Genomic DNA, 23,546 nt, shown 5'->3' on the forward strand with positions numbered 1-23,546 from the left:
GGGCTGCACCACCCGCCCCGCCGCTGGGGGGCGCCCGCCGCGCTCGGAGACCCCTCACGGACCGAGATCCCCCCCGCGACAACCTACGAGCTAATAATTACAATTAGTAACAAATAATAATAAATAGCGGCACGGGGGGTAGGCGGCAGCTCCCCGCCATCCGCCCAGAGCCCCTCGGCGCCCCTCGGCCCCCGCGGGGCTGTGGGCAGCGGTGAGGCAGCCCCGGGCGCGGCTCCCCTCAGCACTCGCGCACCGACCCCGCAGCCCCCGCTGTCGCGAGCCCCCGTTTCACCCCCGGGTCCCGTCCTTACTTCCCGAGCTCCTCGAAGAGCTGGTACTCGTCGGTGAAGCGGGTGCAGGTAGTCGAGGCCATCATGAGGACGGGCGGCCGCCGGTGACTCCGGCGGCCGTGGACGGCGAGGCGGGGACGGCGAAGGGGCTGTGAGGCGAGGCGAGGTGAGGCGAGGCTCCGCGCCGGCTTCTTCTTCTCCTCCTCCTCCTCTTCCTCGCCACCGCCTCCTCTGGTGACGGTGTTGCCTCCGCGCCCTCCTCCGGTCTTCCCTCTCCCCTCCCCTCACCCTTTAGGGAAGCAAACAAACAAATATTTAAATAAATAAACAAGTAAATAAATAAATAAATAAATACGTATCCTCCCGCTCCCTCACGCCCGCCAGGGAAAAGGTGGCAGCAAGAGGGAAAGCAAAACCGGGACGGGGGGCGCGGCGCTCCCTCCCCTCCCGCTCCCCCCCGCGCCCCAGCGCCTCAGCCCGTCCGCCGGTGCCGTGCCTCCCCCTAGCGACCCCGGCCCGCGCCTCCCTGCCGTCGGGGACGGCGTGACACAGGTGGGAGACTCACACTGGCGGTCGGGGGACGGGGAGAGCCGACGCTCCTTTCCCCCGGGCGCGGACACCGAGCTTTCCCCGGGCGCTGCCCGCGGACGGCGGCAGGAGGCGCCCTGAGGGAAGCGGATGCACCTGCGCGCGCCCCCCCTCACGCCCCGCGCCTCAGTGGCCGCCTGTGACGTCACGCCTCGCTCCAGCGAGGGCGCGCGGTGGCGGCGCGCGGCGGGAAGGGAAGCGCGTGCGGGCGCGCTCGCGGGCGAGGCCGTGACGTCGCAGGCCCCCCCTGACCCCCCCGTCGCGTGCGGAGAGGGAGGGGAGCGGGAAGGGGAGCACGCGCGCACCGGGCACCTCGTGACGTCACAGCGGCTCCGGCCGCGCGCGGGGAGGGGGGACGCACACCCCGGGCACCCCGTGACGTCACGGCGGCCCTGGCCGCGGGGGGGACACACTCACACGGCGCGTGCGCCGGGTCGCGACCGTCACGGCGGCCGCGGGGCAGCTGCGCCCGGCCGGGAAGGACCCCGCGGGACGCACCGCGCACACCGAGCCCCGCACCGCCCCGGCGCGACACAGCCCCCGACCGCTCCCCGGGACTCCCCGGGAATGACGCCGTGCCCGCTGCGCAGAGCGCCGCCAAGGGCAGGGGGCACGGGTGAAGCGTCACAGCGAACAGCAGCTGCCTCGGTCTCTTCCACAGAAACACAGAGTGTCCTGAGCTGGAAGGGACGCACAAGGATTCTCCGAGTCCAACTCCTGGCCCCGCACAGGACAGTCCCCAAAATCCCACCCTGTGCCTGAAAGCCTTGTCCGAATGCTCCTTGACCTCTGGCAGCCTTGGGGCCGTGACCACTTGAACATGGAACGGGGGTCACCTGAAGAGGATTTAATCCTGGTTTATATATCTGGATTGCTTTTGTTCCCTTCTGATCAGCTAAGTGGTGGTGAGCCGAGTGAAGAGCTAAATCCACACCTGCACAGCGCTTTAAGCAGCAGCTGGGGTACAAAAGGCAGCCTGGAGCACCTCCATCCTCCTTTTGCTAAGTGAGGAGACACACACACAAAATACAAAGGGGCTTCACATTAAACCTCTGGAGTTTCCAGAATCAGCACCCATCTGAAGAGCTGTGGCATCACAGGAGGAGTTAAAACCTGTCAACCCTTGCCAAAAGGAACATGGATGTACAACAGGAATGCCAGAGCCTACATCCCAAGGTAGTTTTCCTCTGGGTGAGGCAGCTGTGCCTTGTACAAACACACTGAATTAATGACATAAAGGTGGCAGCAAAGGGACTTTGGAACTCGTGAGCAAGTACAAAGCATTTACTCCATCAGTTCCTCTCCAGGGAAACGCTCTGTGCAGCAGTGCCAGTACAGAGACACCGGAGGATGTTTCAATTTAGACCAGCAAGAATGGATCTATTCCCACATCCGTGGAGGAAATGTGCATTACAAAGCACTCCGAACAGTAGCGTATTTTAAGTCCCCTCAAACAAAAAAATACCATGGAGGTTGAGCATAATTTTGTATAATGTCTGCATAAATGACACAATCAGCAGTGCTGAACCCCCAGGGTGGGCTGATGATTGTATTTGAGGGGACTTGTCTGCCAGGTTCCTTATCCAGATATGCACAGACATGAAAAAAATAAATGCATTCCCCTGGCACTGTGTCATTTTTTCCTTATTGGTATATTCTGACAACAAGCATTTTGGCCCAAGTATCTGCTATTGCTGTGCCATACAGTTATTATTTAATTAAAAAAAGAAGTTCAGAAGGAATTATTAAATTAAATTTCAATTCACTTTCTTGTTGATGTTTTTGTGGCTTTTTAAAAGTCATTATAAGGATGAGTGATCTAAACTGAGATTTAAAAAAAAAAATCCCTTTTTCTTTTTAGTATTTCCTGATCTGAAAAAAAGACAAGAAGGGGCCAAGGAGTTACTAGAGAAATATCAAGCATGAATTTTATCATAAAGGTAAAGAAAGAAAACATTTGTTGACAAGATCAGTATCACAGAGCTAGATGAATTTCCATAAGGAGAGACACTAGGGAAGTGATGAGTAGCTTGGAAACACTTCAGTTGAGAGGGTTTTTTCTCCTTACAACAATCATGTCTTAATTGCAGTTCACTCTGGAGCTGAAAGAAAACCTTAATTTGTAGCTGCCGTTTAAACACTTCATACATTGCCCAAATTCCTCCTGAGCAGACCAAAGCAGGCAGGATGGCAGCCAAGGATCTGGTCCATGAGGTGAAATTCTAAAAGCTGGGTAGAGCTTCTGACTTCTATTAAGGCCACAGAAACAATTTCTCTACTGTTGAAAAAGTCAGATCTCAATAATGAACCAAAAAAACCACTTAAAAGCTGGTTTTTGTCTCCAAAAGGTTTTCAAGAGAGAAGTTCAAGCCTGCAAGAGTGTTGTTCACTTAAAATTCCTGAAGTTTAACAAAATGTTACAGTTAAGTGGAAGGAATTATATACTCAACTTTATACTGAAATATTTATTGTGGCATATTATTTAAGAGTTTGCAATTCAGTGAGGTCGTTACGTTCTGAGGGCTTTACTTTTAGACAGCCAAAGTGAGGTTTTCGTTTTATTTCTGACCTTGCAAATACAGATTTTCAATTTGCTTATGTTTAGAAGGAGTCAGAAATCATTTGTGTGGACTGCTCATTATGAAAGCTTCTAGGAATTATGTATGTCTAGTTTGCGAACAAATGCAACAGCCACTTACAGCAGAGGTCTAGGCAGAAAATGCTCAGAAAACCTGACTAATCTGGGGTTTAGATAAATACTCGCTTCATGCCCAGATGGTCTTTAACAGAAATCTGGGACCTTCCAAGGGTTTCACATACTCCTGTGGCAAAGCACTTACTGCCTTGGGGCAAATGATGGACAACATGAGCAGTTGGAGAAACATCCTTGCAGTAAAGCAGTGAAAAGATCAAAGACGTATGTGGAAGCCAGAAAAGATGTAACAACAGGGTAAGCAAAAAGGATCAATTGGGAGAAATCCCACAGGAAATACATGGATTTGCAGTTCATTGTAACAGCTGGGACTGGAGGCACAGATTTCAGGTCAGTGTGGAATTCTCTGTTGCATCCCATGTTGTATCTCTCTTACTTTGTCATAGGAACTGTTGGACTTTGCTAAGGAAAACTTTTGGGGGGTAGAAGGACTGGTGACATCACGCCAGAGATTCACTCCCTCCTTTCCAAGTGACAAGGGTGGCCTGAGGCTGTCCCAACGCCTTCTCTGGAGCAGCTCCTTCACTAGCACCTTCAACCAGTGCTGACTCCAGAAGCTGCTGCCAGTCCCAGACATGCCAGGACCATGGTGGATTGTGGAGATCACAGTGGAGCTGCTGCACACCTGCCCCAGGGCTTGTTTTCTTGCACTGGAGAAGCTCTCTCACCGCAGCTATCCCTCCATGTGTGCGTAAACGCTCTGAGAAGTAGATCCTTGGAGGTTCCCCAAAGAAAAGGAATCATTTATCCATGACTTACAATCCTGGCAAGCACCTTGCTGCCCGAGCAGGGCAGTGTGTGTGCTCTCTGTCACTCTGCTGCTGGAGCACTCTTAGGTGGGATTAATTTACTCCTCAGTGAACCAAAAAGATGTTGGCAGAATAACTGATTTGATAGCTCAGTGATTCTGTCACGCTCTTGCTATGCAGGGGACCAAAGGTTCTATCTGGCCTAAAAAAGCATCGCTCCTGACAGGTTGGGAGGCATTGCTGGCCACTTAACTCCTGCCTCTGGAAGCACCACAGGGAGAAAGAGATGAAAAATTAATGCCTTATTTTTTATCTTTCTGTGTGGGGCAAGGACAAAAAAACAGGCTGAGCAAAACAGATGTTTTCATTTGTTTGCACTGGAAAGCAAACAAGGAATGCTCTGATAGGATTCAAGTTTCAGCTCAGAATTTTAAAGAATACATTTTCCTTCTCTATGTATTTTTTTTTTATTTGAAGTATTCTTAATTAAGAATACTCTTTTAAAATAATGCTTTTGAAGAGAGTGATTTCTTTTTAATGCACTTGTCCTGGTTATTTTGAGCGGAGTCATTTTTAATGAATTCTTAGCAAACAAAATATTCCATTATTTACACAGTTCTTCTTACAAGCAATTAAGAGTCAGTAACACTCCATGAATAAAACCTTTTGCCACTGGCTTTCATGACATGGATTTGAAATATAAATATTAATAAAAAAAGGTATTTCAAGCTGAGAATTGGTTGTTTCCTGTGTGGGTCGTGAGGCCCTGGCACAGGTTGTCCAGAGAAGCTGTGGCTGCCCTGTCCCTGAACTGTCCCTGGACAGGGTTTGGAGCAGCCTGGTGTATGGAAGGTGTCCCTGCCCATGGCAGGGGGATGGAATGAAATGAGCTTTGAGATCCCTTCCAACTCAAACCATTCTGTGATTCCATGATTCTGTGACTTCTGGAAGTTTTAGCACCAGTCTTGAACCCTGTATGATTGGATGACTTAGAAAGGACAAATATATCTCCTTCCAGAGTTCCCAGGGCTCTGTTACTTTTGATTCAGTGGTGACAGACTCTGGGAAATAGGTGCATTTCTCTGGCCAGGTAGGAGGACTGATTTTAATATTATCTTGCCGCATAAATTCAAGAGAAGGATATGCATGTGGAAAAGCTGGCTGTGACAACCTCAATATCATCAAGGTGAGGAACTAAGTATGATCTTGGCTGACAGACTCCATAGAGGCTGCCAGGGCTGCAAAAGCAGGAAACACAGGAGTCTGCATTCACATGCCAGCACTGAAACGGTGCTGAATGTTCATTCTGAATGCTTTTGGTGAGTGTTTTGTAAACATTTCCAGGCATTTCCTAAAACAAATGAGGGAGGGGACTCCAAGTAATTTCATCTACCACACATTTTAGATTCAAAGCATCCTTTCAGTGAAGAAAGCTGAAGAAGGAAATTAGTAACAACACCCCGTGCTTCCCATCCACAGGCATTCCCAGCACTAGAGATGAAAAGGCTTTCCAAGAGGAGGAGAGGTCAGAACCAAGCAGTAGCAAAGTTAACCAGAGCTGATAAAGAAGAAGGCTTGAATTTTATGGGGGAAATATGTCAACATTGAGATTTTAGAAGTAGGGGAACATGCTCAGAGTGGTGAGAGAAGGGAAATATTTTGATGACAAAAGTTTGGACAGACTGAACTGAAAAGATTGGTCAGAAAAAGGAAGACCTTAAAGAAACCAGTGCACAGGAGACACTGTTGACTGGGAAGAAGCTGAGTTTTGAGAAAAACACAGTTGTAAGACTATGGAGGCTTTAAACCTCAGTAGAGGAGAAATGCAGCATGGTTTCATGACCCAGACAGCAGGGAGTGCTCACAGCAAGAATAAAATGAACAGACATAGTAAGGATATGCACAACTTCCAAACCATGTCCCTAATCACCACGCCCACTTGTCTGTGACATGGCTACAGGGATAGTGACTCCAACACTGCCCTGGGCAACCTGTGCCAGGGATGGACAACCTTTTCCATGAAGAAATTTTCCTAATACTCAACCTAAACCTCCTCTGGTGCAACTTGAAGCTCTTTCTCATTGTCCTATCCCTTGTTCTCCCTGCTTTCATGGTACCAAGGGCTGCTGTAATGAACTCTACCATTCTCAGTTTATCAGGCAAATTAAAGAGGATCCCATCAGTTCTCTGCCTACATCCTCCCCAAACACACATTGAAGTGCAAAGAGTTTGCTTCTGGCTTACATTTGGGTCAGGTGAGTGAAATAAACACCATCTCCTCCACTCGACAGAAGCTCTTTCCCCACTCTGATTTCTGTTTGGAAATTTTTCTAATTATGAATTACAGGGAGGTCTTTCCGTTTATTAAAAAGGAAAAAACACCTGGTAAAATCCAGAGGAAGCAAAAACACCACTACTGGATGATATCCCTGTAGAGAAGTAGCATCTCAGTTTCTCCATTAGAAAATCATTTGCCAGAGATCAATTAAAATAGGATTGACACACAAATATATATAAGTCCAGCAGGAAATGGTAACTGATATTAGTAGACAGTAGACACACATTAGTTACATGCACTCACCAACAAGAAAGCTTGTGTTGCCTTATCTTGGGAAAAACAAGGATGAGCAGTATACCCAGGGAGTTGAAATAGGTGTAGCATCACAGCAGGCAGGCAATACAAAGGGTGCAAAAACTACGGTCATGGAGGAAAAAAATTATATCAGACATAGGACAATATTATTCCCATATTTAAGCATTATTTTAAGCATAATTTCAAATACTTTAAGGTTTTTAAAATGTAAACAGCAGTTAAAGATTTAGACAGGGTTTTAAGTGTTTTTTAAGTTTTTGAGGTATTGCAAAGGCATAAATTTATACCAGTATAAATTCAAAATAACTGAGAATTAAGCAATCATAGGACTGTGGATTAATTTTGAACTCTGTCCCCCATTGAGATGGTGACAAAGTTTGTATTCTATGGGATCCCTTCAGGAACACCACAACCGCTACATGAAAGTGTTACTACTCGGAGGAGCTGCTCAGTGCCTCCTCCTGCTCTCACAAATGAGGTTACGGAGGAGCACTAACAACACACACAAGCTGTACTACCAGTGAAAACATGCACTGAGGAGGAAACTCCTTTCAGCTCATGTGTAGGAGTAGGAAAGCATGCTGATGTTATTTTAGGAGAAGATTCTTCCATTATTTGCCACATGGTAATTCCGAAATACCCTAATGAAGTAAATAGTGTCTGTATGTATTTCTGCATACTGATATATATGTACACACACATAATGGATAAGAGAGTCTAGATCTTCATAATTAACTGGAAACATGTGGGAGCCATCTGGACCACCCAATTTCCAGTCTTATTCCTTTTTCAACACTTGCTGAACCCTAAATTATCACAGCCTTTTAGGCATGCTGGTAGTAATTACTGTGGTGCTGGGACATTGTGCATCCAATCTCTGTGAGCCCTCTGGCTGCCTCCTCGGGGCACTTTAGTAATGAAGGAACTAAGCAGAGCTTCTTTTATTGGAATAAAACCTTCCTAACCTACTGCTGGCCCAATGTTGATCAAGCATTTTCCATTCTATGTATATTATGACACATACACAACTACAAACCTCCATAAGGATCCTTCTCCTTACAGGCTCTGTCTGCTGCTGCATTGGCTGCACCCAGAGGACAAACACCTCACAAGCAGGGGACAGCAGCTGGGTTTCATCAGGAGGAGCAGCTCCCAGTGCTGTAAACTGCATCAGTGATGTCCAGCCTTCAGAGTAACTAGGAACAGAGTCACTCCAAAGGGCCACCCCAGACAAAAGCTTCCCTCCTAATGCAGTGCAATTTTCTCTCCTTCTGGATAGCAGGGAACAAAATGTCATCCCCATCTGATTCTCTCCTGGGTTTTTTTAAAAGTTACTTAAAAAATGTCAAACTGTATAGGTTGTCTATTGTCATTTACAAGAGTAGAGATTCGTGCCTCATCCCAGTGTATGATTTGTACCAGTGTGTCACACAGATATTTTCTGGTCCTTCTTTCGCCTTAAAATATGTTCTGTCCGTGCTCATTCAAAGCACAGTTTTTTTGAATAAAAGAAATAGTTTCTGAGACTTCACAAGTTGCAGAAACAGGTCGCTTGGAGGTTTTTGTCATAGAGAAAGTTACTTTAAAGTATCCCTTTGACCAGCAGATCTGTGGAATGATTCACTTCCAGCTCACTTCTGTTAGAATTCAGAGAAACAAATTGATTTTTCCCCCTTTTAAATTCTGTTTGAGTTTTGAAACACTGGTAGTTATTCAGCCTTTATTTCATGTCATACACTGCTAACCCTGGATTTGTTTGGGGGTTTTACTGTTGTTTTTAGCAAACAGAAGGTGTCAAACCCAAACTAGGTTTCATAACAAAGTCATTACATAACTGCCCAATTAGCAGCTCACTCAGTGCTATTAATAGCAGCCTCCACATCCACACCACTTTGTGCAGTGCTACAATAACTGGCAAGAGGAGGCTTCTCATTAGTTATTCATTCTCAGAGGAGAATAGATGAACTTGCTGGAGATTTATGAGATGCAGAGTAATGTGCTGTTTATTAGCTGCCAGGCTGCTGCCTCCTCTTCCACTGCTCTCTGCTTTCCCTGACTCCCAGGAGGTGTTCAGCCCATGGACCATCCCTTCAAGCCTGCGTGACATCTCGTGTGCATCCCAAACAGAGACACAGCTCACCCCAAGGTGGGCTCAAGCCAGGAACCCCCTGAAGTCTTCTCCTTTGGGACAGTGTCTACAACTTGGTGTTATCTTTCTTTGACTGACGTGATGTAATTGATTCTCCAGTGACAGTGATGTTTCATCCCGAAGTTGGCTGCCTTGGTCCTCCATTTCAGCTGTTTTGGGCTGGATGTTGGTCATGCTGAGACCACTGGAGCACAGACACATACCCAGAGCAATCTGAACTGTCTTTGGAAAGGAATTTTTATACTGGAGTTTTGATCATTTTAAGCCATTTGAGCTGCTGACCATAGAATCTCAACCAGAACTTCTTGTAACTTTCTGCACCAGACTTTTTTATTCACAAAGAGAGATCAGATCTGATTTCTGTTTTTAAAATAGGCTTTTTTAAGTGTTGTAGCATGTGAGCTTTGTGAGGTTTGATCTTACATTCCTCTGTTCCTGAACTCCAATGTAGAAATAAAGAATTTGTGAAGAGATTTTCCATGGCGTGATGACAACCTTACACTTTTTACCACAGTGACTTCCTTTTATATTGGATCTCTCAACTGACAAAAAGATGGGTCAAATCCATAAATCTATCCATTCATCCATCCATCCATCCATCCATCTACATAAATACGCTTCTAAAATAATTTCTTCTCCTGAGGTCCACATTCTCTTCGCCTTGGCTGCCTCCACTGCTTCCTAATTCCAGTCTGGTCAAGGTTTTACCTCTCTTCACTTTATCATGCTTCCTATCAGCTGCAGTCTGTGAGGATACCAGAGTCTCTTCCACTCCTTTTCCCTAGGCACAAGCTGCTTCAGAATTAAGGATTTACTTACATCAGTACAAAATGAGCTGCATAATTAAAGGGTTTGACTGGATATTGATCCAGGTTTCTGTTCCTGCGTTGCTTCCTTGTTGACATAGTTGTTCTTCAGCCCTCTGTACTTGTCCTACTGTTATATGTCCTCCCTGGGGAAAAGAAAACGGAAACAAGAGGGGAGAGATTTCCAGAGTCACCTACATAGGTTAGCTAAAGTAAGAAAAAGAACAGCTACATTCCTTCATGGGCTTGTTGAACCATATACTGGAAACCCCCAACAATGCTTTTCCTTTGGTTTGTCATTTCATTTCTTCCTCCTATCCATGTTCTCACTTTTCTGTGCTACCATAAACTATTCAATCATCAATGTAAAATGTAAAACTGGAGTGCAAAAACATGAAATGTAAACACTTTTTTTTCTGGCCCAACACATTCTCTGGTGTTTTGCATATATATAATCATAAATATTTTTATTTTCTTTTCTGTACTATTGTGACAATATATTAATTTTTTATGTTCACATATTAATCATCCATTTCAATGGCATTCATTAAATATTTTGTCCTTTCTCACACATTTTTATTCCTGCAGTATACACAAAGACCCCCCACACTACTCTTGTACAATGATGGTGCTATTCACAATCCTGGTGATCTCTCCACCATTTCCATTTGTGGCTTATCCAGCATGAAAAAAGTCTTGGGTTGCTGGTGGGAAAGTGGAGAAAAAATAGTTGGAGGACTTGAGATTCCAGCACTCTTCTGTCCTTTCACACTGGAAGGAAGTATGTTCTTTCATACTGCAGTGTGTGAGAATGAGCAAGCATACAAACGGCAAGCTGGAAAACTGGTATTGCCATTAAGGGAATGCTACATTTTGGTTTGTAAGGGAGACCAAGCCTACTTGTGACAAAAAATTACTTCTCTGCCTTCTTCCAGAACAGAACTAAATGCTGCTCCAGGGCCTGAATTCTTGCCCACTGTATTTCTGTGTGCTTGATTTCAGGACTAGGGAGAAAACAGCAATCATGTTTTCTTTCTGAAAATACTTTCAAAGATATCACCTTGATTTTGACAAGTTTTATAGAAAAAGGCAGAAGAAAACTAAGTTAAAATCAAAGAAAGATTTGAATAATAGTTTTTCAAAACTCAGTAAGACATTCAGAACTGGAACAGGCTGAACATCTCCGAATCCCGTCTAAGCTTCAAAAGAGACATTGCAGGGATTGCATTAAATTAGGCACCTATTCTCTTGTTTTGCTGAAAAAATGAGTGTCCTTTCTGTGTAGAATAATGGGCTATGATAAGCTTTAAGACGGGCTGGCAGAGGACTTGGCATAGAAAAGTGGGCTTCCCCTCCAACCCAGCAAACCAGCTCATATTTGGTGTGGATCTGTCGAGTGAAAACCTTACAGAAAACTGTGACCTATTTTCATAGCAAACGTGGCTCTGATGCTCACATAAAGATTCCTGCATTGCCTGAGTGCTCAAAGCTACTTACACAGGAGAAGATTGCTTTGTAAGTAAGGATTTATAGGATCCAGTGAGCGTAAGAGCATAAGAAACACGGGGCTGCTTCAAACCACTGGCCTCCATCTTGCAGAAGGAAATGCCAAGCAGGAGGAAATCCTTCCCTGTGAGGGTGGGCAGGCCCTGGCACAGGGTGTCCAGAGAAGCTGTGGCTGCCCCTGGATCCCTGGCAGTGTCCAAGGCCAGGCTGGACAGGGCTTGGAGCAGCCTGGACCAGTGGAAGATGTCCCAGCCCATGGCAGGGGGTTGGAATGAGCTGAGCCCAAGCAGTCTGTGATTCCACGTGCACAGAAGTGCTTGGCTTACCCTTCCCAGACAGTCCTTTGTTACTCCCCAGTGGTGTGTGTGCCAGACAGACTGATGAGCTCCTCAGTGAAGCTGCAGGTGCAGGGCTGCTCTCAGCCCCAGCCCTGGCTGCTCCAGCAGCAGCAGCAGGGCAGCGCCGTGTCCTGCACATCACAGAGGCATCACATGAACTTTCTGACTCTGGCTTCATGTGATTTGTACACAGCAACAATACAATTCAGTCACAATTTAAAAAGTATCAAACCATTCAAGCAGCTTTTCATCTGGCTAACCTCTAAGTGAAGGATTAATAATGCTCTGAGAGATTCAGAGAGACAAAAGCTTTGTGTTTAGTTCAACAGCCCTGCCAAAGGGTTCAGAAAGCTGTTTCCCAAGTGTTAAAATACAGCCCTTTGTCTGCATTGGTAATTCAGCATCTTAGGAAGTATAAACAACAATAGCTCATGCATAAACTCACCCATCACCTCCAGAAAAATGAGTTTATGATGTAAGATTTCTTCTTTACCTCAGGATGAGGAGGTGAGATTCTAGTTGTATTGCTTCTCTCATCACCTTCCCAATCCCAGCTGAAAAATAAGAAGACATCTACTTGACCTTGAAACCTCTGATTTTAGGAAAAGGTATTTTCTAGCTGGTTAAAGCAAAGTGGTTCTATGAAGTTCTCTGCTCTCTCTGCACTCAAGATTTATTCATTTCTTTTCAGAGGAAAAATAAAAAGAGATGAAGATTATCAAATACAAGTAATGTGCTGGTTTTACCAATTATGTCCATTTTGGGGAGCTCATAGAAACATTACGAGTTTCTGGTGTGAAAAAGACACATGGCTGAGACATTTTCACACTGTGTTTTTCTTAACAAGTAGGGCTGAATATCAGTCCCTAATATTTTTCCCAGTACAGCATATTTGCTCTTCCTTTCAGACTCTTTTTTTTTTCTAAGGTGGGTGAATATGTTTAATAACTGAACTACTGGCAATGGAATTATCTCCTGTGTCTCTATAAAAGGAAAGCATATGCTTTTACACAAATTATTTATAAGCAAATGCCACAGTTGAAGTTATGGGCATTATAAATAATGCCTGTCAGCTGAAATCTTTCTCAAGTTGAAAATTTAGGTTACACTAAGCCAAGTGAATGGAATAACAAGGAACCAGGGAGATTCAAGGTAGAAGTACCTCCCCATTTTCATAATGATTGAACAGGAGGCAGACTGCTCAAGAAATGAATGTTTCTCTTCTGATGCTCCTGAGACAAGAGCGGCTGCACTTCCCAGAGGTATATTCAGCATGCCTGGGGTGCTGGGCTGAGCTCAGAGGTGCCTGTGTGCAGTGTAATGGTGTGGTGTTTGCAGGGAGACAGGCACAGTGACCTATTGATCCTCTGCCTCTAACAGCCCTGACCAGAGCATTTCAATGCTGCCAGCAGGTTATGAGTTCACCCTGAGAAGCTCTGCTTTAGGGGAGCCTGGGCTCAGTCCTGCCTGGCATTAATTGCTGGCTTTCCAGCCAGGCCTTCTGCAGAGGTCACCTGAGAGCTTAGAAACTACCTGGACAGTACTAAAACTGAAGAGGTCATTTAGGAAAATAGCAGTAGGGAATGAAAGGGCTCCCACAGAAGATCCTGGATCAGAGAAAATGTCTTTGTTCCCTGTCCCATCTTTAATTAATCTACAAATACACTTGCCTGAGCATTTGCCAGTTCACTTCTTTTTGAGCAGATCAATAGGAACAGAATAGGCTGAATCTATGAAACTGAAATGTGAATGACATTTGAGGGAACAAGGAATCTCAGCAATGAATTTATGAGCTACCTGGTTTTCTTTCCAGTTTTTTGTACTTGATTCCTTTGCATGTCAGCCTGCCCACAGGGCCTGTCTTTGTTGTGGGCATGCAGGAATTGAACATACAAGAGCAGAAGGATGCCTCTGGGCCATATCAGCCATAATATGGGCAGCTTCACCTCTCATCTTCCTCTGGTAATCAGATTAAAATTCTACTCCAAGCCAATACAACATTATCAGTTAAAAAACTTTGTTTTATAGCCAGCCCACACATAACCATTTTCAGCCTGGAGCCATTTGTTCAGCTCCAGTGTTATCCTTTAATTTCCATTAAGCTTGTCCCCAAATGCTGTTAATACCATTTCTGTGTTCAGAAATACCATTAAATGCTGTTAATACCATTTCTTCTTCTGTGTGCAATTTCATCCTCTCTCAGTCCTCGGTTTCAGGCTCTGATCAGAAGACAGGTCTTCCTTTTCCCTGCCATCTTTGAATGGCTCTTCAGAGCTGTACAGATCAGATTGTTCCATCCCCTGGCAGCTTTTCAGATTGGATTTTCTCTTTTTTAAAATATGGTAAAGCCAAATTCCACATATTACTTAATATTACATGTCTAAATCTGATTAGAATTATTATTTGGGGGACATCTTAGCAGCCCTTCTCTATGCTTGCTTAAAATAGAAAGAAAATACTATATCTACTGTGATAAATTCTGGCACCACATATCCCATTTGACCATCATCTGAGTAAGACAAAGCCAAGCCTATCATCTCCAAATGGTTGTTTCCAAGTGATGAAGAAAACTACATGCTCAGAGACCTAACTAGAGACAGGCAAGATTCAATTTAGTCCAAAAGAGCAGACTCCCTCCCTCTCCATGAAAGAAGTCTGGGTTGGACCATTAGTTGAGTAGAGTATACCAGATTTTTGATTCACCAACATTTTTCCCTGTACTCATTTATAAGCAGTGATAGAAATTATTCGTTTCTGTGGGCAATAGTTGCATTTCTGTCCCCATTTTGTTCTGAAAGAACACATTCCACACAGTGTTTTTTGCATTAGTGAACTTGCAGACTACTCCACTGTATACATACTGCATATGCATACACTGATATATATCACACTGATAGATATGCTGCTCTATTTCCTAACTAATCATTTCTTAAAGAGAGTCTCAAGATTCTCTGTGCAGCTCGTAAAGGCCCCAAATCCCATTTTTTTCCTGACTTTAGCAGCGCATTACTGTGTTTCCAGGGGAGGTATATATGAGTTACCCAGTCTGACTGTGCAGTAATAGCTGTCCAGGGATTTACAACCTTTGCTATCTTGTTGTTACAAAGGAAGCTGCCAAACATGAGCTTTTCTTTCAGGAAAAGCTATTAGCCACGCACAATGAAATCATGGATTATTGCTATTTCGGAACTTCTCTGAAGTTTTGGTAGGGTTGCTCTGGAGACCCATATAACCTCTCCTGATGGTTGGCACCCCATAAATATCAGGGTCAAGAGCAATCTCTGCTTATAATTGTCCAAAGAAATTAATCTCTGGCTCCTTTCATGATGTCATTGACATGGTGAAAAATAATTGCTGAGGTTAAAATGTCTCTTGGTGACCTGTCTTGCAGTAAAATTGCTGTGAAATTGCTTACTCACAGTCCTGCCAACCCCCCCAGGGCTGGTACCTGTGACCTGCCAACTGCCTGACTGCAACTATTAGTTTGGGAGGTTGGATGGTTCAGGAAAGATTAAGATAAATTCTCTGTATTGATCTCAGATTGAGAGGTGAAATGACACTTTTTCACTTGGAGATGGATCAGTGGAAATCATTTTCAAATACTACTGACTATTCATGAGGTGAAAACAATCGTTAGTTCCTTGCAGCAACAGTTTTCTTATTTAAAATTAACATCATCGCTCAGAAATAACTCCCAAATTACCATCTCATTTCCTTTCCCCAAAAATGTATTAAATGTGATCACTGTGCTCATATAGGGAAACAAATAAATGGTAGAAAATTAGTTCACTGCACCCATCGACTGAGTAATAGGAGTTCTGAAGGCAATGAAGAGATGCACAAGCCCAGTGTGCTTCCCTGGCTTGGTTTCAGAATCCTAATAGAAATCCTCCCTGTTCCAGAGGAAAAGAGGAAATCCCTAAGTGCCCCACTGGCTGTGTAAAAAGTTTGAAGATATCTTGGATAGTCCTCATGTTGTGGTGAGCCAAGGGTACACCAGTAAGGGGACCCCTGAACCAACACAGAATGGAAAAATAAAACCAGGAAAGAGAAGGTAAAAATCACTTAGCAGGAGTCAAGGTGGCAAGAGAAATATCAAGGAGCTGCTTAGCAAGAAAGAAGATGTAATTTAAATCTATTGCAGCAGATAAATAAAAGCAATTGGAATTTTACAATGGTTAGCCTGCATCCATCTAAGCTACCAGCACTTGCATCTGGTAGGGTTTGGGGGTTGGTTTGCTTGATTTTGTTCTTTATAAATTAAAGTTCAATCACTGTTTGGAGCCAGAAGCAAATGAGTAGAAGGAAAGTAATAGCAGTAAATAAAAAAAAAGTAGGTAATCATGATGACAACAAACTGGATACTCAGCGTCTTGAACAAAGCTCTACAAATTGATGCACAAAGAGAAATTGACCATTAGTTTCTTCAACAAGAACATCCTCGAGCACTAAGTGGAGGAATAAGTAACCATCTGTAGTTTGATAGCAGCCTCAGGCCTCTACTGCTGAAACAGCCTCAGGATTTCTACAAGTTCCAGAAGAGTCCCCATACACAAGAAGCCATTTCCAGCACTAAATAACAGTACATTTTAGCTGGTGTTTAAGAGGCAGTTCCACAAGCCAAAACCAATTTTAAGGAACACGAGGTGTGAGAGAAAATGGAATTAAACTGAAGAAAGTGACAATTGAGAACTTAATAAAAACACTTTGAGTAGATGCCCCCAAAACCACAAGCTCGGGCTAAAAAAAGAGAACTGCAGGTTAAAAAGCAGCCTGGCTCTGAAGGAAATGAAAGCCACAGTAGAGCAAGATAAATACTGCTGTTTTCATTTCCTTACTCTGTTCAACAGCATTCCCTTCACTTCCAGGCATGAGCTAAGAGAAGAAGGAAAAGGTGGTAACAGTGACTATAGATGCAAACTTGTACTTTAAAGAAAGGGAAGCAAAGGGCATGAAAAGATGCATTTGGCAAGCAGAACCGAAACACTGAGAGCTTTTAAAATGTACCTTTGGTCCCCATGCTGTCCGTGGCAGCTTCAGAGCAGTTTGGGAAGCAGGACCAGGAGCATCACTCACACCACCCCAAAAGCACTTTGTTTCAGGAGTTTTTTGTTTGGCAAGATGTGAAGTTGTGAAATGTCAAGGGCAGGTTGTACGTGAAAAAGCAAAGGACAGCTGCCTTCCTTTGCTGAAAAGTAAAAATGAAAATGACATTTTGAATATAGAAAAGTAGAGACAATTTCAGTAAATGCAGCTGTTTGGAAAAAAGGCCCAGTACCTGTTTCAAGCTCATTAATGCCAATGACAGGTTTTAGAGTCTGACAATTGGGTAAAGAACCTCCTTTCTGGGGAAAATATTACAGGGTGACCTTCAAATATATTCCTTCCAGAAAGAGCTGTAAAGGACTTTCTGACCTGCCAGTCTCAAAGACAAGTTTAGCAAGAACACACTGCATGCAGGGCTTGGCCTAAGCTCCTTCCTCTCGCTCGAGTCAATTACACATAAATTAAATTGTGCCCCTCTGTTCTCCTCGTCTTCTCTCCCAGCCTTTCATCAAACAAGCATTTAAAATAAGCATTTCCTTCCTCCATCACTTGCTAACATGGTCACCCCAAGGTGAGAGTGGGCTCAGAGAAAGAAAATCACGAAGTGGGATCCCAAGGCTGCCCATTCCTTCAGAACCTGATGCTTTATTTCAGCAGCTCCTCTGGGTCCCAATCTTTCAAAGCTGTACATTTCTTGCCAGCTCAGAGGCTCCAATTTCAACGTTTTCTTTACGGTAACTCCTGGCTGTACCAAGCCAAAAGTACATATTTTTCAGCATAGATAAATCCCTTTCACTCTCATCTGAGAATTAGACAAATACATGAGCATTCACTACATCTCACTATTAGCATGGACAGAAACAAGACAGCCAAGGCAATAAATTCTGTGAGATCAGCTTCTCCCAGGTGACCAGCAGGAAGTAAATGAATAAAGGTACATATGTTAGGTGAGGCCGAGTCCAGAGCAAGACATGTGCAGAAAGGAGGGAGAGAATAAATCTTTCCCTTATTCTCAGTGGAACTGCATTAATCTTGACTCAATTAAGCTTTTCTTACCTATTGCTTTTCTCCAGTGTACAAGCAAATAAAATCCATAGGAAGGAAGGAAAGAGGAGAGCCACAGCTAGGGCAGAATGTTCTTTGAATGCCTGGAGAAGAACCACCTTCCATTTTCCCTCCTGTGGTGTACAGAGTGTATCTCATGTACAGTACCAGACACAGTCACTTCTTACGGGCAGGGTGCCCACTGGACTCCTACACACACAGAAATTCCTGTGCCTTAGGTGTGTGGGAAGTGGGGATTTGGAGGGGACCTTCCCAGTGTAACCTTCAGAAGTGGCAGTGTTGAGGCATGTTAATCATCTCCTATGAGCAACTGACACAGCATGTGGAAACAGACACAGCAATTACTCACAGCGTTCTTACCCAAAGGCTGTTCCCATTTGTTGAAAACACAATCTGCTGCAGTCAGCAAGATCTACCTCCTCTATTTCTGCCCCTAAAACAGAGTAGGTATCTCTTCATCTGCCTATCCATCACCTGGTGTACCACAGCACCACAAATCCCCATAACCAGCACTGGATTAACACAGCATTTCCACCAGGTAAGACCCAGATGGCACTTTCCTTCCTCTTTGTCACACATGCCCAGGGGATGCCTACCAGGAAACTGTCCCCAGCCTTGACTGAGCCCTCACCAGCTATTCCTTTCTGCCTTGCTTTGCCATTCCCACAGCCCTTCCTTATCAGAGCTCTGCAGAGGTCCCAGACTTCTCTTCCTTTCTCACTGCCCTTCCACTAGCTGGCAGAGTCCCTTCCCAGGCCAACATCCTTGGACCCAGTATGCTGCACTTTCCCAAACTGGACTCAGAGCTTGAGCTCTTCTCATGCTCCATGTTTTCCCAGCACAACAGTGAGCTTTTGGGTGACCTTCACGTGGTCCTTTCCCCCTGTCCTTTGCTTATATAATGTGTATGACTCATGAATATGAAGTCGCCCGTAACATGGAACATCTGGGTCTGGTTTTGATTTTCTCCTTACTCTGTGAAGTTGTCAAGTCAGCTCTGGGATATTTTGTTTAAACCTGATCCTTTATAAAGTTGATGCAATTAGGATGGAAAATCTTTTCCAATTTCATCTTTTGGGGGATAATCCCATGTTGCTGTATGCTATTTCCTCATTGGATGTTTGTGTTAGGAGAACACTTTTCCTCACAGTTGCGCCTTCCATGTAGTTTTGGAAAAGATAATCCCTGGGTTATTAACACTTTCTGTGGCCCTTCTGAGCTTTTCTTTTGTTGTATTTCTCAGCAATTTTTCCCCCTAGGTATACCCCTTGAAAGGTTCCTCCATCGGTTTGGTATTTTAATGCTTGGATGAGCCTATGTTTCTTGGAGGATGCAGCCCTTTCCACATAGGGCATTATCTGTTTTGCCTTTAAAAACATACCAAATTTGTAAATTTGAGGGTAATGATTTATAGCCCAACTGCTCCTAATTCTCTCATTACTAGTCAAACTAGGACATCTTTGAAATGTCAGATAACAGATGGTGAAGAGAAATTTTATTTCCAGTTCTTCCTAGACTAACATTTGAGGTAGCATAGAAAAAGTGAGGAGAGAGCAGAGCTGGACACAGATTATAAACATATTTGGTTTTAATCAGCATTTAAAACCTTCTCCTATTTTGGTCAAAATATCATACTTTAAAATCTGATTCAAAATTGATCAACTATTTACTACTTTATAAAATTAATCTGTTTTTGTTTTTAAGATGCAGTGATGTCACAACACAATCTCTAAGTTTTAATAACAAACCCCCCAAACAAGCTACATTGTAACAAATGCATTTATATTTTTCTTCACAACAAATTACTGTTACTACAACTGTAGCAAAGTGGAGATAAACAGCTGAAAAATGCCAATGGGACACTCTTAATAATCCAGGATTTGATGTAAAGTCTAGAAACTTTAATTAATATTAAACACTGCACCATGTTAAAGGTGAGTGTTACTTATATTACAGCAATACTAAAGGACACATATATTTTTGTGTGCCTGTGTTAATTATTGCATAGCTGGTGGTTCTTATCTATTGTGAAATCTTTATAACCAACTTCACAATCTCCAGTCTTTATCAAGATCTCTTTTGATGTTCTTAGGAGTTTTACTTCAATATATGCTGGGTAATTGGTAATTATTGTACATTTATAAATTTCCTTGACCTTGAAACTAACTGCATATTTTAAGGGGAATTAAAGTAATTATGATAATAACCATAACCTGATCATATACTGGAAGACAATGTACCTATCTTTCTATCACAAAAAAAACCTTGTATGCAGACAAAAAGAAGAAAATTCTAAAGAAAGTCCTGTCTAAGAAATTAATGTTACTGTCACATTAGGAGTCACAAGAGTACCTGAAATTCCCTGGACAGCTGTGAACCAAGACTGACTCCACTAGTCATCTGCCTTTTCTGATGCAATTGCTGAGTTGCTGTGTTTAGGGAACGAGGAAGATCTTTGATGTACTCTTACAGTTAGCGCTGGAGATTTTAGTGTACATTCTGATTTTTATAGCAAAACTCCCTTGTCACTTGGAGGCATCCACCTTTTGCCTGTTCCCAGTGCACATCCCTCAGGAGTAAGGAAGATGTTCTGTCTTATTTTTGGGCAAACCATGGCAATATCTCCTTCCCATTAGTGGAATCTCAATCCCTTCTCTGCTACCTGGATGGAAAAGATTTCAAATGTAAGTAATTTAAACAACAGCAGGAATTGTTCACCTTTGGCAGCTGCCTCAGCCCAAGGCTGTCCTGTTTTCCACCAAACCCTTGTGCTCTCCCTGCGTGTTCCTCTGAGGCCGGCAGCTGCTGAGCCCGCATGTCAGCCCTCTGGGGACAGAGCCATAAATGTCTTCCTCAAAACCTCAGCCAGCACCATTCCCCCCACGGCAAAACTTAATGACTTCGCACAGAAATCCAAACACAAACGAGGCCCCTTACCAAGAGCAGTTCCAGTTGTAATTTACTGTCCTTGCTCGACCTCGGCCTCCTGCAGCCACGGCAGAGCTCTTTAAAATCCATGTATTCCATGGGTGGTGCTCATGGCATCTCCCTGACAGGGATGAAAGGCACCAGAGCAAAAGCCAGCCCTGAACAACCATTTTATGTGATCACCTTCTACAGAGTCCATCTGTGACCAAAACAGAAATTATTTCCTGTTCAGCTGAGGGCATGTGAAAATAAGAGGATTGAATAAAATAAGTGAAATGCATAGCCTGAATGGTCTGTGCACTGTTCTTGGTGACAATGAGGAATGTGGTTTACAGCATTTGGCACACAACTGTGGAAGAGTCATGGTGTTAGGTGTTTTGTCACTGCTTATGGGCTGGGGGAAAACTGAAGATGTGGTAGAAAGCAGTGGGTAAGTAAAAAGCTATGAGCTGGTTTTGTTGGGTTGGTTTGTTTGAGGCCTTTTTGCTGAAAAGTCAGGTTTTGGAGGTGATCCTGTGCTGGGTGAGAACCTGACTCACAATTTCTGTGTTGGCAGGACTGTGTTTGTTACCAGCACAGTGCTGCTGCAAATGCTGGTCACAGCATCCTGAGCAGTGAAACAATAAAAACCACAGAATTATGGAATCATTGGGGCTGGAAAAGACCTCCAAGACCACCGAGTCCCAGCTTTGGCCAAACACAACCGTGGCCACTGAACCCACTGAATCAATGGTATGTTCTGAAGGTTGAAAATTTACTACGGAAATTTGACTTGAGTAAAACATTAAAAAGTATTTTCTATTCATTTTGGTGATCCAGATAAATATAAAACTCAGGGAGAAGTTTCTTCTATAAGGTTGTATACACTGCTAATAAATTCAAAATGAAATCAGATTATAAATACCAGATTCTCATGCAATGAAATTCACTTTCCTTCCACTGATTTAAGCAAGTATTAAATTGATTTAAAGGCAGCTGTGTCAACTTCTATCGCCAAGCGGTTTGGTTCTGAATATCTAAGAACTTGATTTCTTCAAGTCTTTTATATTTATCACTCCCATGGTGCACAGAGAAGCTGATCATGTCTCAGCAAAGTAGAGTTTGCCAGACAAGTGAACAAAACTCAGATCCCTCACCACATGACCCTGGTTTAGATCATTCCATGTGGGGACACATATGGATACAGAAGTACATTTTTTCATATATATATATTAAAAAAGTATTAAAACAAACATGTATTATATATATATGTGGAAATAAACAAAATTATATAGATTACGTAGAAAACTTATTAAATTATATCTATAAAATATTAACATGAAAATTACCAATTCCTTCTGGCTTGATCCTACACCTTGTCTTTGCTCCCTCATGTGTACTCATTCATCCCTCAATACTGGCTTGCCCTTGAAGGACCAAGGTCTGTAACCAGAAAGAGTAACTTCCCTAAATCTCAAATTACAGTAATCCAGGATTTAAGAAGCAAAATGGTACCATTACAGCAGATAATTGTAACTCTGGAGAAATAGGTCAGAGCTGCAGTTTATCTCACCACTGCTACAAACAAATGAGGTCACAGTTTGCTTTCTTTTACTGTGCTGTTGCTTTAAAAGAGCTTATTTTTCTGTATTGATAAAGGTAATGAATTCCCAGGCTGCAACACGAGAAGAGATAAGAACAGGAATTAAATCTCTGGTCTGTGTGGCATTGGGTGTCCAATCCCATGCAACCCACACACACACAAGTCAAGGCTCTTTTTAATATTTCTTTTGCAATCACAAACACTGTTCCCGTTCAGTTGCATACAATGTGCATGCAAACATAACAGCATTTTCCAAATACCCTCAGTGTAAAGGACAAACGTGAAGGCTTTTCTCCCTCACAGAATGTGCATGCTCTGGGTACTTCTAATAGAGAAGTTGTCTCTGCAGAACAACTCAAGGCAATGAAAATAAGAATCCCAGCATTTTCTGTAATTGCTTTTGTGGAATGTAGTCATTCAAGGAAGAATTTTGTGCAGCTGGTAAAGGCAGTGTGACTACAAAAAAATACAGCCTTCCTATAAATTCTCTGTGATCCCTAAGGAACCCTCAGGAAACAGGCGATTGCAATGCAGATTTGCATGGCTCCCTGAAGGATACTGCACTTCCACAAATCCTTCCCTGAAGAGATTTAGCTTTTCAACAGTTTGCGCCCAAGTACAATTAATTTTGATGGCCCCTACATGATTACAAGTGCAATGTTTAGCTCTGCCATCAATTACCATACGAGACTCTTCCTGGGTCACTACTCTGTGAGCTGCTACGGCTTTACTTACATTGAGCCATCTCCATCCTCTCTATAAATTACAAGTTTGAAGCACAATGGTGTCTCTGAACCAGCTGAAGTATAAAGCAACAGTAATAATAATAAATAATAAATAATAAATAATAAATAATAAGTTAATGGGTTTGCTGTCAAGTATTAGAAGCATGGAAGAAATCAATGGGCACCACTCCTGTTCTACATCCTGACATAAAAGTTCAGTTTTGGTTCAAGTAATAGGTGTTGATGTGAATAATAAGACTTGTGTGCAGGTGAGCCGCTGCTACAGTCTTGTGTGCAAGCATTTACTAATTAATGCAGTTTGTTAATGGCAAGTATTTGTACAGGTGTTGGCATTTAGGCAATTACTCACATTTGTAAAAATCCAATCAGCCTGTGCTAGGAGAGAGCTGTTAGTTCTTCTCAAATTAAGAAAGGTTACCCCATCAGGAACCCTGAAAGTTTGCAGTC

At 43.4% G+C, this 23,546-nt stretch overlaps 1 protein-coding gene and 2 long non-coding RNA genes across 34 annotated transcripts in view; 1 reads left to right on the forward strand and 2 right to left on the reverse strand.

Annotated features, from left to right (window-relative positions):
* Positions 1 to 1,060, reverse strand: part of CAMK2D (calcium/calmodulin dependent protein kinase II delta) — a 123,587-nt gene extending 122,527 nt beyond the window's left edge. For 4 of the 29 annotated variants that reach the window (XM_085057580.1, XM_085057582.1, XM_085057574.1 and 1 more), the window contains exons 1-2: positions 856 to 1,057; positions 312 to 579 (exon numbers count right to left, since the gene is read on the reverse strand). In XM_085057580.1, coding sequence (XP_084913706.1) covers positions 312 to 376 — 65 coding nt within the window. In that variant the 5' untranslated portion in view covers positions 377 to 579; positions 856 to 1,057. Of the gene's footprint in view, positions 1 to 311; positions 580 to 855 lie in introns of all 29 variants that reach the window. The other 25 variants (XM_085057598.1, XM_085057584.1, XM_085057586.1 and 22 more) reach the window with 13 other exon arrangements.
* A 388-nt stretch (positions 1,061 to 1,448) lies between these two features.
* Positions 1,449 to 6,836, forward strand: LOC146437676 (uncharacterized). Its single transcript, XR_014851469.1, has 3 exons — positions 1,449 to 2,054; positions 2,740 to 2,818; positions 5,820 to 6,836. It is a non-coding gene; the product is annotated as an uncharacterized LOC146437676 (long non-coding RNA).
* A 720-nt stretch (positions 6,837 to 7,556) lies between these two features.
* Positions 7,557 to 23,546, reverse strand: part of LOC146437677 (uncharacterized) — a 30,558-nt gene continuing 14,568 nt past the window's right edge. For 2 of the 4 annotated variants that reach the window (XR_014851470.1, XR_014851471.1), the window contains 4 exons: positions 22,100 to 22,193; positions 20,196 to 20,505; positions 12,178 to 12,286; positions 9,044 to 10,034 (listed from right to left, as the gene is read on the reverse strand). This is a non-coding gene — a long non-coding RNA (uncharacterized LOC146437677). Of the gene's footprint in view, positions 8,205 to 9,043; positions 10,035 to 12,177; positions 12,287 to 20,195; positions 20,506 to 22,099; positions 22,194 to 23,546 lie in introns of those variants that run through there. The other 2 variants (XR_014851473.1, XR_014851472.1) reach the window with 2 other exon arrangements.

This window comes from Lichenostomus cassidix, chromosome 4, assembly GCF_008360975.1.
Source record: "Lichenostomus cassidix isolate B80296 chromosome 4, HeHo_3.0, whole genome shotgun sequence".
NCBI classification, from domain to species: domain Eukaryota; kingdom Metazoa; phylum Chordata; class Aves; order Passeriformes; family Meliphagidae; genus Lichenostomus; species Lichenostomus cassidix.